We start from the raw sequence: 20,330 nt of genomic DNA on the forward strand, positions 1-20,330 counted from the left end.
AAGTGGCCTTACTACTATTTAGAAGGAAATCGAAACAGTCCTTTTCATTTAGAATGAATTCATTTTCCCTTTAATATATAAGACCCAATTTAGATCCAGAGATCCATTCCTAATAAAAAAGGGCCATCCCTCCCAAATTTCAAATACCATGAAAATGAGATGGCCTTTCTATTGAGAAAGCCAGTTTCAAAAGGCTTAAGCATTAAGATCTTACACAGACACTGCAGCTTCTACATCCCAGTAGCTGCTTTTCTGGTCAGCTCCTCCCAGGTTTCTCCTCCCATTTTCAGGTCCTGACATCATGATGGTATGTACCTCAAAAACTTCATCTTCCTTCCTAGCCATTCTGGAGTGTACAACCACCAACTTCATTATTGGCACTGGGCTACTAGGGGGGAAGAACAAACAAACAATACTGGGACTTTGGCAGAGGGTTCCATTTGGCTCCTTGTCTACTTTTTACTTGAGTAAAAAACTTGGGAGTGAACAAAGATAAGGAAAACAAACAAAATATGGTTTTTCTTGCCCTTGGCAGCAGCTTAACCTTTGGGGAATGAATGCCACTGGTAGGTAAGGAAGGGAGGGAGAAATGAAGAGCTGCGCTCAGGCGTCGGGGGCTGTACAAAGCAAGGCTGCCGCGCAAGCCGGGTATGCCCACCATGGGTCCTTACCTGTCAAGGGTTGGCTGGGCTCCGCCTGCACTCTACCCTTCGCTGCTCCTTCCAGAGGTAAACCTCTGTCCCCTTTGTAGAGTTTCGGTTTAAATGGAGAATCTTTCTCTTTACCTTTTGATCCTTTAGGCCGGCCTGCTTGCTTCTTCTTCGATTTGCCATCCCCCTTCACCCCCAGTAGCGGATGGACTTCTGCAAAGGGACAAACAGGTAAGGGAAGGAGCCCACATAAATCAACCTAAATCTCTAGCCTGCCACCAAAAATAGTGTACACAGAGCCACTGCCAATAAGAAATTTTAGATGAAACTAAATCTGTTTAAGCTGTTACTTTTTACAGAACTATGAAAAGAAGACAGTCATGAGCGGCGGAAAAGCTGCTCATCAAAAAGAATCAAATCTAGCCAGTTTCTCATGAAAAGTTCACACAGTATAATAACTCAAATATAGGCTAGGGTCCACTTTACCATTACATTGCTATCATAAGTTTGATTCTAATCGCTCTGATAAGAGTGGGAAGAAAATGTAATGGGAATTAGTTTTGACCGAGTAGCTATGTAACTGTACATAAGGGCCAAAGGAAAAAGCTGATGTTGCACTAAACAATTCTTCATGTTCCTTACAACTTGGACATTCTCTTCAGCCTTACAACTTGGACATTCTCTTCAGCACCAAAACTGTCTCACCATCACTAGGTACTCCTTGCAGCTCAATGTTGGTGGTTTTGGTTTTCTTCTTCGGTGGCTGGGGCCCATCAGCTGAGGACTGTCTCTTCTTCTCTGAACCAGCTCCTTCTTCCATCAGTGAAGTTTGGACAGCATCAGGTGGGGGTCCATAAGGATTTTCCTCTGGATCTTCTACCTCAGGTGCAATGGGTAAATATAACAAAGCCTTTGAATCTTCCAGCTCCTCATCACTGCGAGAAGGGGAAAAAAATACTTAAGACCATTTGTAGTTTTAACCAAATACTGATTAAGTGCCAACTGTGAACAAGGCACATAATTAGTTCTTCAGACATAAGCGAGAGACCCTCCCTAAGTCAGAATCAACTCTATTAGGGCTAAAAATGAACAAGAAACCGAGTGTCTAAAATCTCATGGGAGATGAAGAAGAAGTAATGGCTTAGGGAAGTTCAGTGGCAGAATACTGATAACTGACTAAGAACAAAGAGTAGGAGGAGTCCAAAATGCTCTACTTTAGAAAATAAATACACAAGGCCATTTGGGCTCACCTGCTACAAAAAGCAGCTATAGGATCTACACTAGTGACATCCACTTCCTCATCCTCTGCAGCATCAGCACCTGTAATACAGTTAAAAAAATAATGAAAAATTAGGATTCAAACTAATGCCTTTTCAAAGACAAAATCCAGGGTTGAACAGGTAAAAAATAAAATAGCACTTCAGTTTTCTCATCAATAAAATGGAAATACTATGATATAGTACACATTAGGTTTGTTGTGTGGAAAATGTTTTGGAAACCTTGAGAGCTCCACAGACACAAGCTCTAAATACTACGTGAACATGAGCTATAATTACAAATACAGTCTGTGTAATTTAAGATTAATTTTTCACCATGTACTGACATTACCCATATAGTTTCTCTTAAAGTAAAAAGTACAGCAAATCTGAGGTTGGTGGTTGTAAATGAACCTTAGTCCAGCACTACCAGATGACCAAGTGAAAATCTGTCGCACTATACAGCACTGTACAAGTCACTTAACCCATTAATATAATTGATAATTAATATAATGTGATGCAATATCAACAATAATCTAAAGAGAAACAACAAATGAAAATGAATGTTTTAAAATTTTAATGACCATGCTTTCTCCCTTATTTGTACAGTTCTGGGGAACTAGGTGTGTGGAACTCTGCATAGGATATCAGTGTTATTTGGTGTGCTGGTTAGTTTTGCTGAACTTTACTCCTTTTTATTCTTTGTTATAAGGCATGGGTCTTTAGGAGAAAAAAGGGAAAGAAAAAAGATAGGTAACAAAAAATAGTAATAATTTCCCTTAATATTCAAAGAGATCTATAATCTCATCCATTTGGGAGTTCTCTCCAATGACACAGAAAAGCAAACCATCTAGGCAAGCTATATGTCTCTTGCCCATGTTCTCCTAGAACTTCATCCCAATATGTTGAAGGCTATTCTCAATTTCTATTGATATCCTGAGAATACCAATAGAGCACTCTGGTTGTCTATCTGTCATAATTTGCCCTTATTACATGACCAGCTCATCTTTTCTTCCTTGACAACATTCATCCCTGGTCGTCTTTGAAATTCTTTATTGATTATACATTGAAGCCAGCTGAAAAGTACCACACGGCTCTCCATCATCCTCTGTGTGAAACTAACCTTTAGCTTTTTAGAGCAAGAGAGTTCTAAGACTTGTTACCATACAGCAACAATGGTAAAATATTCATATTGAAAAAAATGGACCTTTGTTTTCATCAGAAAATTGCAATCAATAAAAAAGCTTTGCAATTTCCCAAAAGTAATACAATATGCTTTCCTTTTTCCTTTCAACTTACTATCCATCTTATAGTACGCTCTAGATGTACACATAATTGGACAAGTTCTGTGGGATGTTTATCTAAATTGATTCTGAAACCTGGCCAATAAAATTCTTCCTTTCTTCCTTCACTTGGCCTTTCCTGTGTGGATAAGACAAGACTTTTGAATAATTACAGACCTCTTCCAGAAGGCTCAGCAATGTATCAGGGCTTGATATAATTATCAAAATGTCATCAGAAAATAGTATCTGGTAGATATCACCATCTATAAGGAATCTTTCCTTTACCTAGACTCTCTACTGCATCTCTTCCATCATCACAGTGATGAATACCTCAGGAAGAATATACTTGTATTATGGTCCTCCTAATATTTATTTTCAGAAGGCTATTAAATAATTTTTTCTGTTTTTAAATATTCCAGGAAATCCAGAATGACCTTGATATTTAAATGGAAAACACCCTGCTGCAAGGAAATCCCCAGTGCAGAATGAATAGACTGAAGTCTAGGAGTGGTAGACCAGGACCAAGAAACAGACGAAAAAATGAGCAGCACCTGTTTGGCTCTGATCCCAAAGTGGGGTGTTGGATTGAACCTCCCATCCTGGCCTGAGGCTTACAGTTAAAAAAACAAGGAGGGACAGCTAGATGGCACAGTGGATAGAGCATCGGCCGTGAAATCTGGAGGGCTTGAGTTCAAATCGGTACTCAGACACTTAACACGTCCTAGCTGTGTGACCCTGGGCAAGTTAATCCCAATTGTCTCAGCAAAAAAAAGAAAGAAAAAGAAAAAAGGGAAAAGAACTCACACTAAGGGAAGTCAGGCAGTTTCATGCATGAAGGTGAAGCTGCCAAACTAGCTGATGGGGTTCAGGCACAGCAGCAGCTTATTGGAGCTCTAACCGGGGCCAAGTCTAAAGTAGTGTCACACAGACCCAAACTAGGGTAAGAAGGTTACAAGACTCAGATCAAGAGCAATCTGACCCCACATGGGATTAAAATTATGATTTACTATCAGTAAATGTTTGATTTGTATATCTATATACTGGGGCCACATAAAAATTTCTCAGGCTAAAAGACCCTGCCCCAGAATAGCTTACTTTGTGTGCACTGAGAGCTTAAAAATCCCCAGTCTGAACTGCCCCTCATTCAATACATAGAGAAAAAAGCAACAAGTTCTAAGAGAATATAAAACAGGACCAAGTCAGACCCAGACATTCCCTCCAGAAGTGTGAAAAGCTTAACTTTAACACAAAGTCCAAATTCTGGAAGGCTGGAAGAACAAATAAATAAGAATCTCACCACAACAAAAAGAGAATGACTCCAAAACATCTACAAGTAAAGCCCCAAATAAAAGTAGTTTGTATTCAATCAAAAGAAACTAAACAAGGATGAAATGTTTATAGTCTAATAGATGATACAAGTGTTCCCTCAGAAGACTAAAGTCATAAAGGGTCACAGAGGGAATAAAATAAGACAGAGGACACTGGAGTGGTTTTATTATGTTTTGGTGACCATAAGATCACCAAAACAAAGAAAAACAAAGACAGAAAGAAAAAAGGAAAAGAAAGGGAGAAGAAAAGAGAATACTAGGGGGAAAAGGAGTATAAAGAAAACTATCTCACATAAATGAGGTATACAAGTAAAAAACTATGCAAACAATGAGGGGGAATAATAGAATAGTTTCAGGGAGGATTTAGTTATCTGCAAAATAAACTCTTAACAGTTTAGAAAAGTGAAGAGCAGCAAAATTTCAGTAAAGAATAGTAGAAAAGATAGTAAAGTTTAAAAGGAAAGAAAAGAAGGGTAAGAACCTAATGAGGGGACCCCCAGGAGCAGATTACATCAAGGAAGGAGCTCTGGCACTAAGCATACTCTTTCTCTCTTGCCACCCTTTTCTTCTTTGTAAAAAAGGAGATGGGAAGTAAAGAGAGACAAAAGTATACAAAGATAATAGGAAGGAAAGAAATACACAATAATCATTCCAAATGTGAATGGGATAAACTTATAAAATACAAAAATGATAATAATATGCACCAGAAAGTAGTTTAACAAGGTGATGGTTGCAAAAAATACTTGAAGCAAAGATGTACCGAGTTAAAATAAGGGGCTGCAGCAAAATTATTTTGCTTTTGCCAAATGTAAAAAATCAGGGGTAGCAATCATGATCTCAGATACTAAGAAGACACTTGATTAAAACAAATAAAACAAGAAAACACCATGATAAAATAACATAGCATCTATATACTTAAAAGTTACAAGGAAAACAAGACAAACTATGATAATAAAAGACCTCAAGCTCTCCCTTTCAGACCTACAAAAATCTAATCAAATAAACAAGAGAGAAGTTAAGGACTTAAATTATAACAAAGTTAAGATCTGATAGCCACTTAATAATTACTGAACATGAAAAGAAATACACAAACTTGTCAGGTGTGTATGGCATCTTTACAAAAACCAAAATGAGAGCTTTATCAGTGAAACTTGTGGCAAAAAATTTTCCTAGTTATCAATTTTTCTTTCAAAGTTAGCTGCACTGGCTTTACTTGTACCAAAATTACCCATTTTATATACTATTATCCCCTTTATGTCCTGTCTGGTCTTGAATTCTTTCCTATCCCCAGATATGAAAGATGATTTTTTTTTTTTTTGGCCTCTTTTTGTTTGTCACCCTTTGTCATGTTGTTATTCTGTATACTGTTTCCCTGGCTCTTTACTTTGGGGGAAAATAAAAAGATGAACATTAGTTCATATAAAACCTTTATTGAAATAGTTTTGTCTGATCTTTGCTGAATAAGGTGCTTTTTTGTCTCCTTGCTGTGGCAATTAATTTACAATTATTAACCTTCTGGATGAAATTAATATAGTTAAGAGCACACATCATTTTTGATTTTCAATAATTTGTCTAAATAATTGAGGGTTAATCTTAATAGCTGCCATAGCCTCATCACACAATAGGAGGTTCTCAAAGCCTGGTGCCACTAAGAAGCACAAACTCTGGCAGATTCTATCAAATTGGAAAGGCTTCAAGTATGGCCTACTGATAAATCAAATTTTTTGGGGTATCAAAGTAGCTAATCTCAGAAAGTCATCTCACCAACGGCTGGTCATCTTGTGTTGAAATTTGTTTTGGCCATGGCAATCCATAAAAACAAAGAAAAAATTTTAAATGGCTCTTGTCATTTAACACTGACCTTCTCCCACATTAGTTTGTGTAGTGACAATGGCAGAAAGATAGAAAGGGAACAGAAAATCAGGGTTCCTGGATAGTCAAAAAACTTCCATTTGACTGTTGACACTTTATGACACCTTTGTCCTATGAACAAAAACTGAACATATTGCTAGAAGAGCTGAATCATATTAATCTTAAATTAGCTGGTATAAAGAAAATTGGAAATAAAGTAAAGCAAAATACTAGCATGGCTCACAGGTACTGCCTGAAAAGGCAAAGAAAGAAAATAGAAGAATGAATTTTACTGCATACACAAAAGCTACAAGAAACATTGTCATGGGACATTTTGGTTATCATGTGTTACAGTACTAATGACAAATATCTGCAAAAAGACCACCACGAAGCATTAGGTCTATAAAACTTTCTTAAAAAACAAAAACAAAAACAAAAACAAAACCCTGGTAGATGCCAAACACCAAATCATACTATAAAAAAATAAAACTAATTATGTTTTAATTAAAAGGAAAAGACTTGCTACTGATGTGGTAAATGATCTTATCCCTGAATCAGCCGTCTGTACTTGATCAGACCACTGACTTATCAGAGATAAGAGCAGAATTTATTTAAAAAAAAAAAAAAAAGAATAAAAATAAATTTTAAATATGGATTGAGAAAATACCTGTTTGTTCTGGCTCGCTCTTATCTTCATCCTCAATGTCAAACTCTGACTCCCTTTCCTCATACTCCACATTTTCGTCCAGCTCTTTAAAGTCTGGTGCAAACGCACTCCAGTTTTCCTATGCCACAAACACAGAGCACCTTATTCAGACACATTGCTGTATAATTTGAAAATAAAATATTGCCTGCAACCAAAAATTGATTTTGTAAATTCTTATTTTATGTTACAGACACAAAAATTGTCATCAAGTTTTGAAAGAAAATTTTTTTTAAATTATTCCCTTTAGTTACTATACATCTAAAAAATTGTTGATCTTCAAAAATCCATTTTTCTCTACATTTGAGAATTAAGTTCCAGTTCAACTACAATAGATTTTTCTAACAAGTTTACTTATTTCCATGACTTAAAGTCATTCTCAGAATAAAATAAAGGCATAAAGTTTGAGAAGTATCCTTTGTCAGCCAAACACTGTGTGAAATTTTCCTAAAAAGTTGCCAACAATCTTTTAGTTGTTAAATTCAATGGCCTTTTCTCAGTCTTCATCCTCCTTGATCATTCTGCAGCTTTCAAACATTATTGACCATTCCCTCTTCCTAGATACTCTCCTCTCTTCACTTCTGTAGCACTGTTCTCCTCTCTTGGTTCTCTTCCTGTCTAACTATTCCTTTTTAAAAAAGAAACATTCATTTTTATTATGAATTCAACAAATAACAAATAAAACACTATTTTTACATATAAAGAAAAAATAAACTGTGAACTTCTTTTATGTAGCTTTTAAAAGCATATATTATAAATATAACAAGGAAGTAACAAAATTGCTGGGTTTTGTTCTCTGTTCTAAACTTTGTATTTTTTGTCTTATGATAGCTCTTTTTTTCATCTCATCCATCCCTCTCCTCCCGCCAAAAAATCAAAAATTTGCCTCATAAAAAATAAATACAAGTAAGCAAAATAAATCATACTGGACACATGTGAAAATAGTTCTCTTCTTTTGCCCCTCTATTCCCAGATCTCTCTGTCAAGAGGTGGAAAGTCATGCTTCATTATTAGTATCCTAAAGTCATAACTAGTCACTGTTCTGTAACAGCTTCTTCTTGCTTCCTGCACTGACTCAAATGAAATCATCAACATTTATTATCTGTTATGTGCCAGGAACTGTACTAAACACTGGGATAGGGAGGTAGGGAGATACATAACATATACACAAGTATCTTTTCTAATAGCATTTCTCAAGTGCTGCCCATATTGATCCGCATAACATCCCTGTGAGGCAGGGTCTATTATTATCCCAATTTTACAGATGAGAAAACAGGCTGAGTGAGATTAAACATTAAAGTGAGATTAAAGGTTAACCGACTCATCTAGGGTCAAAAAGCTAGTAAATGTCTGAAATAAACTTGGTATCAAGACTTTCTGATTCCTTATGCAGCATGCTGAACCACTCACTGCACCACCCAATCGCAAATTTGAAGTAAAACAATAGAAAAATTATTTCAGGAAGGAATGCAAATTACTTTCTGTAAGAGGGGAATCCAAGATGGGCACTGAAAAAAGTTAGAGAATGTCTTCTAGAAGGAAAAGCGAACAAGGCAGAGAGTGAATGCAGTGTAATAATGTGAAATAAGACTATCGGCAGGTCAGGATTTTTGAAATTTCAGGCAGATTTTCAATTCCAGACTGAGAAGTTTGTCTCTTATTCTAAAAGTACCAGGGAACAACTGAAGCTTCCGGAGAAAGGGAGTGATATGATCAGATCTGTGTATATAAATATCAACCTGACAGCTGTGTGCAAGACAGAATGGAGAAGAGGAGAGAGTGGAGAGAAATTAAGAGAGCATTTCAATAATCCAGAGGAGAGGTGGTAAAGGCTAAAACTTAGGAAAGACATCTGTGAGTGGAGAGAAGAGCAAAAGATATAGTAAGGATAAAATCAACAAAACTTGACAACCAAGTGGAGAAAAGAGATTAAGGAAAAGAGAAAAGTCAAGGATGAATTCAAGATTTAAACAAAGATTAAAAAAAAAAAACCACCTAGAAGGATGATGACATCATCCACAAAATAATGGGTTTAGGAGGAAATATGAATTCTGTTTGGACATGCTGAATTTGAGATGATTATGATACATTTAGATAAAAGGACTTCAGGAGATAAATATGGACTGGATATATATTCGGGCAGTCTTCTGCATTTGGGAGATGTTTGTAGATATGTAATTTCGTAAGTGTAGGGAACTCCTAGAGAGAAAAACTCTCCTCCCCTTGAACATAAGCAATTGTTTTGCAACTTAAGATACCCAGAATTCCTATAACATTGAGGAATAATTGCTTTACTCAGTCATTCAGTATGTGACAGAGGGAGGATTTGTACCCAAATCATCCTCACTCTGAAGCCACACCATCCAATATGTCATATCTGCAGCTTTGGGCAGATTATCTGTCCAAGGTGAGAACTGAATCCATGAAATCATAGAAGGAGAAAACAGCCCAGGATAGTCACTTGGAAGATGGCCACACTTAATGTGGTCTCCAACAAAGGAGAATGAGGAATAGCCAAGCAGGAAGAGAAAATTAAGCAGGCATGGTAAATTGCAGAAAAGGGAAGAACTGAAGAAAAGTTCATCAGATTTTAGCAAAGGAACCCTAGGGACCAACTAGTCCAAAGAGCTAAGGAAGCTGAGGTTCAGAGCTCTCCTGACTTGCCCAAAATCATAAAGGTAGAATTTAGTTGAGATAACTGATAGATCTGGAGAGAGCAGGTTAGTTAAAGATTCAGTTCAAAGTCAGACTGAAAAGGCCTGAAAAATGAGTGGGAAGTGAGTAAATAGAAGCAATGACTAACATGCCATTCACCCAACTCTGAAAGATTCTTTCCTAATCTTTGGATCCTATTTAATCAATTGCCAAGGATGGGTCAATTCTCCTTCCACAACCTTCTGTATTATTCCCCTTTCTTTTTAAAACTTTTAAAATTTCTTAATAAATTTCTTTAAACATCAAAAGTCTCCAGGGTACTCCTAAAGGAAACATCACAAAAAAGAATTCTGCAGAAACAAGTAACTCAACATATAAGAATGGCTATGTTCAAGTCCTATTTCTGACACATACTTGGTGTGTAAGACCCTGGCCAAATGCAGTTTAAAGGTTTCTAGGGCTCCTTGAAATTCCCTAAGACCACACAGCTGCACAGAAGGTGCTGGGGTTATACAGGTGATGAGGTCCTTTTAAGGTGGTAACTATCCTGATAAAATCATACACAGGAAATCATACATGAGGAAAAAAAAGAACAGTTAAAATATATAAGTTTCTACTTCAGTAATTTTCAATGCATGAAAATAAAAATATATATGCTTTATAAGCTAATACTCATCTTTCAAATTGATGCCTTTGCCCTGGTCATCCTGTCCCCTCTCCTCTCCCTCTGAGTCCTCCCAGCCTGGAATGCTCTGCCTTCTATCACTGCCCGAGTTTCTCTCCAGATGCAGCTCAAATCTAAGCTAGAGGCCTTTCCTAGTCCTCACAAACCTTTCCTCAATGACTTTCCGTTGCCTCTATGTTTATCTAGTTTATACCAGATGATTTATGTCATCTCACTCATTAGAATGTGAGCTCCCTGACAGCAGGGTTTTTGCCTTTGTCATCCCCAGCACAGTGCCTGGCACATAATAAGCACTTAAGCAAATATCTACAGGGTAACTCACTAGGACCAGAAAGGGCCTCAGGGGTTCTAAAGTCCAATGCCATCATTTGAAAAATCCCGAGTCATTAAATGATTTGCTCCGGATCACACAGGTGGGAGAAGTAGCATTCAAACCCAGATCTCTGATTACAAACCTAGCACTTTTTGGACTTTAAAGTTGTCTTCATTTACATATTTTACCTAAAGCTAAAAATGTAACCTGTCAGTTTCAAATAAGAAAAAGAAACAAGGGAGTCAATCCTGGCTTCCCACCATCAAACAAAGAGGTATATAAGAAAATTATACAGCTAACTCATACTAGAATTGGAAGGAATCTGTCTTTAAAGTAAATGATTACAAAAAAGAAATTAGTTCTTACCACTTGATTTTGTGCCCAGATAGATACCACTCCACTAGAAATGGATGCTATTATGGGTCGGACTGGATGCCACTGTATTTAAATAAAGAGGAAAAAAGCAACATTTAAAAAAAAAAGTTAAGATTTTTCTAGACAATGTACAAGACAAAAATCTCCATTCTACTCACAGCTACATCCAACAGAAGTTCTCCTCTAGTTCCATGAAGAATCTTTACCAAATTACCAATACTCTTCTCCCATATATATAGGGCATGCTGTCGGGCAGAGCCTGCAACTATGTATTCTCCATCTCCAGAGAAGCAACATTTCTTCCAAGGTGTCCTAGAAGTCAAGGGGAGAAAAATTACATAGGAATATAGTTTACAAAAATACCCAACCTTTTCCTCCTGTACTTAGGATAAGGAAAGTGAAACAAATACTAAAATGCCAAGAAAAAAAGATCCAAGGGCTCTGAAACATAGCAGAAAGAAATTTATCCCTACTAGGAACAGCTCCAAGGTATATTAATCTTACACTGATCATGATACTTTTAGTTTATGTGAATTTACCTCTAGCAACATTTCTTCTTAAATATGAAGTATGTACCTGTTTACCAAATCCTGCAATTTCTGCATGGGTTCTGGTTCTCCATCTCTGCCACAGGTTAAAATTTCCCTGCCATCATATACTCGGATTATTCGATCTGCTGTATTTATTAGAAAGCAGCTGCAAGAAAAGAAGGAGAGGAAAAAAAAACAAAAAATTAAGGCTAGAGATCCTAAATGAGTTACTTTGAATATTCCCTGAGACTAACACTTAGAGAAAAAAATTATAGACTCTCAGATGGAAGGGACCTTAAAAATCACCTAATCAAACTACTCCCATAATATAAGTTCCTTCTATAACAGCTTCCACAAAATCTAAAAGAAAGGATTTCTGAAGGTCATATATTGACTTACAAAACCACAAATTAACTATGTTATTGTATTATATTTTTTATTATATATTATATTTATTGATAATATATTTAATATGTATTACATTTTTATTTATGTTGTTAAACATTTCCCAAATACATTTTAATTTGATTAGACTGACCATGAGTTTGACATCTCTGTCCTACAACATATTCTACAACATTTAGCTTCTGCCTGAACACTTCCAATAATCAGAAATGTACTACCTTAATAGGAAGTCCATTTTTAGATAATTGTTTGTCTGCAGCTTTTTATCTAAACTTCTTGTAACTTACACCCACTGGTTCTAATCTTGTCATTTGGGCCCCAAAAAGCAGTCTAATCTAATAGTTATTCTATACCAATTCTTAAAATATTTTAGGATGGCTTTCATGATCCCCACTAAATCCTTTCTCTTCTAGGCTAAATATTCTGAGTTTCTTCAATTTATGCTCAAATGATAAAATTTCAAGTCCTTCCATCATTCTATTCAATCTCATCTAGATGTTTATCAACATCATTCCTAAGATACAGAGCCCCAAACCCAATACAATATGGGAGAAATGTTTTGATCAATGGAGATCAATGTTACTTAAGGTTATATTATTTTTTTGACAAAACATATCAAACTATTGAATCATATTAATCTCCTTTAAGTTCCTACCCCCCAGTATTTGTCACAAGAACTCCCTGTAAATATTTGTCTCATCTCCCCTCCTTTTGAAGCTCCTTAAAATCAAAGCTCAGCTCCTCTACTTCTATATCTCATTATGACATGCATGTGCTAACCATATAATTGCCTCCAAAATTAGATATTTACTTATTAAATCCACAAACTTTTTTAGGTAAATCAAACATTACTTCTATAAGTGCTAAAATTTTTATGTGAAATATTCAAGGTATCAAGGATAGAGGACTTCCCCTAATAAAGTCCCAAAGTGGTAAAACAAAACAAAACAAAAAAACAAAAAAACTCAGTATGTATCTTGAAATAACCAGGAGTAGGAGTGATCAGTGGTGGGTACTTGTATTTATAGCACTGAGACAACCTGGGCCCCTGGGCTCAGTCCTTAGCAATAGGAGTCACAGCAATCAAAGATCCAGGAGGTCCTTCCTCATGAGGTGGATGCTAGCATAACTAGGTAACTCAGGATAATTTCAAGAAAGGATATTAACTCCCAGCCCAAAAAAAGTGTAGAAAGCAAAGCCCCAGCTCCAATTCAAAATGAAGACTGGAGAGATAAATAAACTGAAAAAGATACAAAGATACATAACAATCATAAATCCAAAGATATCCAAAAATCCAACCCTAGAAAAAGAAATTCTCTAACAATTACAAGGAGAGATTTAAGGAAATAAGTAGATTTTCCACAAGAACTACATGACTATCTAGAAGAAATAAATCTACATATACAAAATGAAATAAAAGGTCTGAAGTAAAGAATTGGAACAATAGTGTAAAAGAGAAAATGACAAAAATCTTATTTATGTAACAGATTCTCTAAAAATCAGAATGGACTAAAAAGAAATCAGTGACTCCATAAAATGGCAGAAAATATTAGAACAAAGTCCAAGGACTGAAAAAGTTTAAGATATCTGTTATCAAAAACAACTGATCATGAAAACAGCTCAAGGAGTAGATTCAAATCTAGAACTCATCAGACTCCTTAAAAACCATGTTGTTGTTTTTTTATATATTTCAAGAAAACACAAATGAAAATTGTTGCAATCTATTAAAACCAGAGAACAAAATAAAGAACACATCAAACTCCTAAAAGAAACTCCATACAGCTTAAGCATAAGTAGTCATGAAAAGTATAGGACTATTGTTAATAGTAGAGCTACAGGTGATAAAAGAGAGCAGTTTGAGCAACTGAATGGGAAAACAGGAATGCTTGAAAGTCCTTTATGCCATTAAAGGCAATTTTATTTTTTCCATAAGATTATACTCAGCTTTGTAGGGTAAGTTCTGGCGTTTAAACTTTTCTCATTAGCCACGTATTTTAAGATGTCCTTCTGTTTGTGGTAGTGACCAGGTCTTAGATAATTCCTAAGTATAGTTCCTTGAAACTTGAGCTCTTCTGGCTCCTTACAATATTTTTTCTTTGATGTATAACCTTTGCATTTGGGCTATTAACATTGTTAGCATTTTTTTGGAGTCACAGGCAAGCAATAAATTACTAGATTGTTGCAAATGGTTGTATAAAGTCTAGAAATCCCTGAGAAGTATAAAGTTTAGAGATTTAGTCCACCAAGTCCATCAAATGGTCAGGGCCCAGAGGCTAAGGTCAAGGGTTTCAACATAATAAAAACAACAAGAAGAACAAAGGCCCAGAAATCCATGTAGTAAAGAGATCAGCCATCACTAATCGCTAATGTGGCTGTGCCTGTCCATCCATTTTAGCTAATTGTTTTTAACAGGCTGTGGGACAGACAACTAAATTTTTAGAGCTGTGTCGAATGTGAGAGCAGTTCAAACTGACAGAAAGATTTCATATATACCAAAATATTCATAACAACACTTTCTGTGGTAGTAAAGATCTAAAACCAAAATAGAAGCCTATCTACTGGGGAATGGCTAAACAAATTGATATTATGACCAAAATGGAATATTACTTTTCCATTAAAAAAAAAAAAAAAAAAAGAATAAAATCCAGAGAAGCATAGGAAGATTGATATGAACAGATGAATATGAAACAAGCAGAACCAGAAAAACAATATAACACAATAATGGAACAAAAATAAAAAACAATAAAATCAAATTGAGTGCTGTATAATTATGATGACAAATCTTGGTGTCTAAGAAGTTAAAAAAAAAGCACACCTCCCTCCTACTGTTGCAGAAGTGAGGGTCTATGAATATGGCATAGATACTGTCAAGCAAGGTTAATATTTTATTTAATGCTGCTGAACTTTTAAAAAATCTTTTTTAATCAAGAGGATGGCCTGGCTCATTGGGCAAGGAATGGAGAAAGATACATTTGGAAATGAATGTAATATAAAAATAAGTCACCAATAAAAATAAAGTTTTTAAAATAAAGAGTAAAGAAATTGTTAAGCAAGAAGTCTTGGGGATTTTTGTAAGAATAAAGTACATAAACTCTATTTAGTAAATAGAAGTTTTATGAAACTGTTTATATTACAAAAAAAATAATTGAAATAGAAAATACAATTCTATAATCTATTTTTGACTGACTAAAGGCCTTATTAACAGTTTCATTTGCAAAAATAAGTAATATCCAGAGATAAAAGTAAGGTATTTGTATATGTTTACATAACATTATGTTCCATGTACTTAGGAACTGACTTAAAGAGTCTATTTACTTCTCAAACTAAAACTACCCTAAAAATAAATTAAAATGGTAAAACTTCAAAGAAAGCAGGCACATGCATATATTGCTGGAGGCAAAGCAAACTGCTGCCAACTCTAGACAGCAAAGTGGTTGAGACAGAACAAAAGGCCAAAAACTGGTCATATCCTTTGTTAGTAAGTCCACTATTGGGATTTTAATTTAAAGGGGAAAAAAACCCTGTTTCTATGAAGATTAGTTTATGCTCAGTCATCATAATGAGTATCTAAAGGTCAGGTGAATCTTTAAATGATAACAAAAGAGACCTATACTGTATGCCTGAATCTCAGCAACACAAAAACCTTACAGGAAAAGTTAAATAGTTCTATTTTAAATGTAAGAAGCAGAGTGCAGCTAACATTAAAATAAAGAATGTAAAAACTAAAAACAGCCTAAATGTAATATCATATTACCAGAAAAACAACACACAAAGAATGTACAGAAATATGGAAATGTCTATATAAAATAAAGTAATAAAAGTAAACCGTGGCACACTGTCTCCACTAAAACCACATGAAAATATTTATAACACAATGAATAATTTGCTACTGGAGCTTCAACATTTTATAGTAAAGCTAAAGAAAAACAAAATAAAAAGATAAGACTAAAGCTGCCCTGAGTAAAACCAGGGTCCTGACTCACCTCCCCTTCCGAGCAAATTCTATTGATTTTATAGCTGTGGTATTGCTGGTCCCAGTTGTTACTCTGAAAGAAGCAACTAGATCCTGGGTATCTGTTTTTAGGACCAAGATCTAAAGATTAAAGAAGAAGAAAATGAGAGTCCTGAAGACCTATTGGCAGCCTCACCTGACTCTTATTAGTAAATCAAGGATCATCTTCCCCATAATCTACCTAGCAGTCAGTAATTCATTGAGAACTCTAAATCCTATGAGTTATATATACCACATCAATCTTGTCAGTCAGCATTGCAATGATCTTTCTTCAAAGGGCAGTTATAATATTCTTGAGTATTTCTTTTACTAATATGTAAGAAATAATGTTCAAAGGTAGATCTGAAATCCAATCAAGCACCAAATGATTAGGTTTGTCTAAAATGCATTCTTTTTGCTTCCAAATGAGAGGAAAGAATAAGACCCTAGAGAGACTGCTACATTGCACATTTATTGCCTAAACTGTATTTATGAGTCACAAGAAACATTATAATTTCAGTTCTTATAATTATGACTAATTATTGAATCTCATCTGTAAAATCAGGATAATAATACTTCTGCCTATTTGTCCAGGATGTTATAAAAGTGATGTGCAAACATTAAAGTGCTAGATAAATGTGATCATATTTTTTTTGCTTTTTAATCAGACCTGTGGTTTCATTGGCAAAGGGAGCTCTCAATAAGTATTTCCTCTACCAATGCAGATCTGCCCCCTTCTCTCCAATTTTAATTGTTAAGAGAACTGCACAATACACTATCAAGTAAAGTAACTTGCCCAGTACCACACAACCAGCAAATGTCAGAATGGGACTTGAGTGCAGGTCTTCTTGGTTCTGAGAATTCTTTATCCATAATGGCATGCTTTCCTTCAAGGTATTATAATTATCATCATTTTTCCCAAAGAAGTTCAGCTAGAAATGATCTTGGGCAAACTGCTATCCCTCTATTTTTCTGGCGCAGCTAGGTGGCACAACGGATAGAGCACTAGCGCTTTAGTCAGGAGGACCTGAGCTCAAATCTGTCCTCAGACACTTAACACTTCCTTGCTGTGTGACCCTGGGCAAGTCACTTAACCCCAATTGCCTCAAAAAAAAAAAAAAAGAATATTTCTAGAACTAACACTTTAAAAACATATTAAATCAAGGTATGCCACTGGATTCATATTAAAGGTACACAAGTTGTTTTGCATGGTTCCAAACTGTGTTTCTATTAGGTAATGACTACAACCACTCCACCAGAACTTCTCCACATCCCCCTACTACAAGGGCCATATGTCCTTCTCTTAATTTCTTTTTTGCTTCTCAAGTTTCCCAAATAAAGTTTTTGTTTGATATGGAATTGTTCAAATTTGTTTTTTTTGGTATTGCTTTGATTCCTAATCTGTTTTGGCTTTTATTTCCAATTACTGACTAAAGCTCTCAGGAATTTCAACCTTTCAGCAGAGTTCATTAACTTCCTCAAGCTGCCACAGATAGTTTCTGAAACTTTTCTTTAAAAATATTCCTTGAAAGCTTTATCTTTCTTCCTTTTTTAAAAAAATTTTATACTGTCTATCTAATCCTCATCTTTTTTGATGGAATACAGATAGAAGCAAACTAGCTTATGTTTAATATTTTAATGTTCTGTGTATTGTTATAGGTGAATAAAATAACCTATTATATAAATACATTATATATCATCATTATAATAGCAGCAACAGCAGCAGGAACATTATCATCAGGTATCAGCAAGATTGCTGACCAATTCAGAACTTCAAAACAGGCATTTTCAAAAGAAACCATGAAATCACTGGTCAAAGTGTCCAAATCTCCCTCCCCAACCCCCCCAAAAAAATCAGGTAGAAGAATTAAAAAAAAAAAAAAAATCAATAAATTCTGCTATTAGCAAAGGTTCCATAAATCTCTCACTTTACAGACGTGGAAATGGAAGCTCAGTAAAATTAAATTTAAGATTTGTTGAGGATCTCTTAGCATAGGACCTTATACACAATAACACACTACTTTATTAGAAGGAAAATTATTTGAACTACAAGTGCCTTAAATATAAAATAATTTTCTTTTGTTAGATTTGCATACTGGGTAAACAGCTGACCTCAGATTCAAGAAGTCCCACCTCTGATACACTGGGCAAATCATTATAAATCTTTCTAAATACTCCAAGCAACTGTACTCACTAGCTATTCTCTATGCCAATAAAATCACAGGTCCAGATCCAAAAAAAAAAAAAGTGTTATTTTCATATACTTTTTAAGCATGTACATACTTTAAACAAGACTAACTATGCTAGTAATCTAATTCTAAATAGTAAAAAGTTTATTCTCCAGTGATTTACACATAACCTCTTGGATCTTGTTTACATTATTTTATTTGGCAAACACTTTTTATAAAGATCTAAAGGTAATCTTTAGCTCAGCCTCCAGGAATTTGAATTAATGAAGTTTTACTATATCTCTGCCTCTCTTTCCAGGAAAACAGACAATAGAAACTGAGTAGGAGAGGGGAATTTCAGAACATAGCTGTGATAAGCAGGTCTGTGCTATTAGTTCCACTGATATCAAGAATATAAGAAAATACAGCTGAGCTAAAATAGCCAAACAAGTATGAATGGAGTCAAATGTCTACAAATGAATATTTTTTACAAGGCTGTCTTAATTCTGAAGATCTTCCCTTGCATATTTACCTTCCCCTTTGCATTCCCTGTGTAAATATATTCTCCTCGTCTATCAAAAGATGCCACTACATTCAGATCAGAATCATCATCTACTGGCAAGACGACATGTTTGGAATCAGAAAGGGTCAACATAACAGGAGCTGATTTCATGGGACATACAAGAACTTTGTTCCTGTTTAAAAAGACAAATGCAAAAGGTTAGTGCTTTGGTATCCAAAGATTAATCCTTCCCCTTTCTCCTTAAACATTACTGAGCCCTCAAATATCCCATCCATCTAAAACTCTCAACTAAGAGTCATGATTATTTCTTCTATGTACCCATTTTTCAAGTTAAAAAAAACAAAACAAAACTCAAAACTGGTCTATTTTAATTATAAAACTACAAATTATCATTAGCTGCTTCTCTTAAAGGCATCAGTATTCCACAGAATAAAATCAACTGGAAACATTTGAGATGCCAATTCCAAACCAATGTTCACCAATCCATAATTAACCATATAAATAAATAAAGTCTTCACCCAAAAGATAATTTTGATCAAACCTACTGATCTCGGGGATGATACTGGACTTTCAGTATAGGTGAAGGAAATCGAAATCTCTGATCACAGTCCCCAGATAAGACATCCCACTGTGACACTATGTTATCAGTTGATGCGCTCACAAGCTTGTGACCATCTCGACTCCAGCTTTAAAAAAAAAAAAAAAAAAAAGTTAATTTGTATGTATTTTGCATTTTTTACGTTTAAGTTACTGTTGTAACTTCCATACAAGCTTCCAGGTTTTTGTTTTCACAAAATGTCCAACTATCTATTTTGTTATTCTATTTTATGGGTGAGTTTGTCCTATTCAGTTATTTCCATCTATTTCCCTCTATCCTATTCTCTTATAGTTATCCTTCTTTTTCACTCTATCTCCGCTTTAAAGAGTCTGTTTTGGCTTCAGACCACTGTCTCCTTTAATCTACCCTCCCTCTTATTCCTACCTCCCCCTTTCTTTTAGCCCCTTTCCCTCCCATTTCTCTGTTGGGTAAGATGAATTTCTTTTTTTTTTTTTTTTAAATAATTATAACTTTTTATTGACAGTTAATTTTTTACATTATCCCTTGCACTCACTTCTGTTCCGACTTTTCCCCTCCCTCCACCCCCTCTCCCAGATGGCAAACAGTCCTGTATATGTTAAATATGTCACAGTACATCCTAGATACAATATATGTGTGCAGAACTCAACAGTTCTAAGTTGAATTTCTATATCCAATTGTGCGTATGTATATTCTCCCCTCCTTAAATCAATTAAGAAGAAAGCAAGGTCTAAGTGTTACCCATTTCCATAACCCTTATCCCCTCAGCAAAATCTCTTCTGCACTGTGTAAACTTATCCACGTGAGATTTCCCCCATTCTTCTCTCCCAGTGTATTCTTCTTTTGTCATCATTCTATTCTTCTATTAAGATCATCCAAAGACAATAGACTCACTCTATTTTGTATTGAGTATTGGAGAGGACACTCCATGTACACTCTTGGTAGGCTCCCTGTAACAATCCCAGGGATGATAATAGTCTATTAAGAGTTATACCTATCATCTTCTCATACAGGAATATAAATACTTTGATCTCATT

At 35.2% G+C, this 20,330-nt stretch overlaps 1 protein-coding gene across 3 annotated transcripts in view; it reads right to left on the minus strand.

Moving 5' to 3' along the window:
• The window catches only part of RBBP5 (RB binding protein 5, histone lysine methyltransferase complex subunit), a 33,378-nt gene that overhangs the window by 3,894 nt on the left and 9,154 nt on the right, over positions 1 to 20,330 (minus strand). The window contains exons 4-14 of one of the 3 annotated variants that reach the window (XR_002770107.2): positions 19,262 to 19,402; positions 18,726 to 18,888; positions 16,018 to 16,127; positions 11,676 to 11,795; positions 11,258 to 11,411; positions 11,091 to 11,162; positions 7,036 to 7,153; positions 1,901 to 1,970; positions 1,356 to 1,585; positions 672 to 863; positions 215 to 388 (exon numbers count right to left, since the gene is read on the minus strand). Coding sequence is in view for 2 of the 3 variants with exons in the window: in XM_003767612.4 (XP_003767660.1) it covers positions 672 to 863; positions 1,356 to 1,585; positions 1,901 to 1,970; positions 7,036 to 7,153; positions 11,091 to 11,162; positions 11,258 to 11,411; positions 11,676 to 11,795; positions 16,018 to 16,127; positions 18,726 to 18,888; positions 19,262 to 19,402 (1,370 nt within the window). In the remaining variant the exon portion in view is untranslated. The remainder of the gene's footprint in view (positions 1 to 214; positions 389 to 671; positions 864 to 1,355; positions 1,586 to 1,900; positions 1,971 to 7,035; positions 7,154 to 11,090; positions 11,163 to 11,257; positions 11,412 to 11,675; positions 11,796 to 16,017; positions 16,128 to 18,725; positions 18,889 to 19,261; positions 19,403 to 20,330) is intronic. The other 2 variants (XM_023501908.2, XM_003767612.4) reach the window with 2 other exon arrangements.

Source organism: Sarcophilus harrisii, chromosome 4, assembly GCF_902635505.1.
Source record: "Sarcophilus harrisii chromosome 4, mSarHar1.11, whole genome shotgun sequence".
In the NCBI taxonomy this organism is placed as follows: Eukaryota; Metazoa; Chordata; class Mammalia; order Dasyuromorphia; family Dasyuridae; genus Sarcophilus; species Sarcophilus harrisii.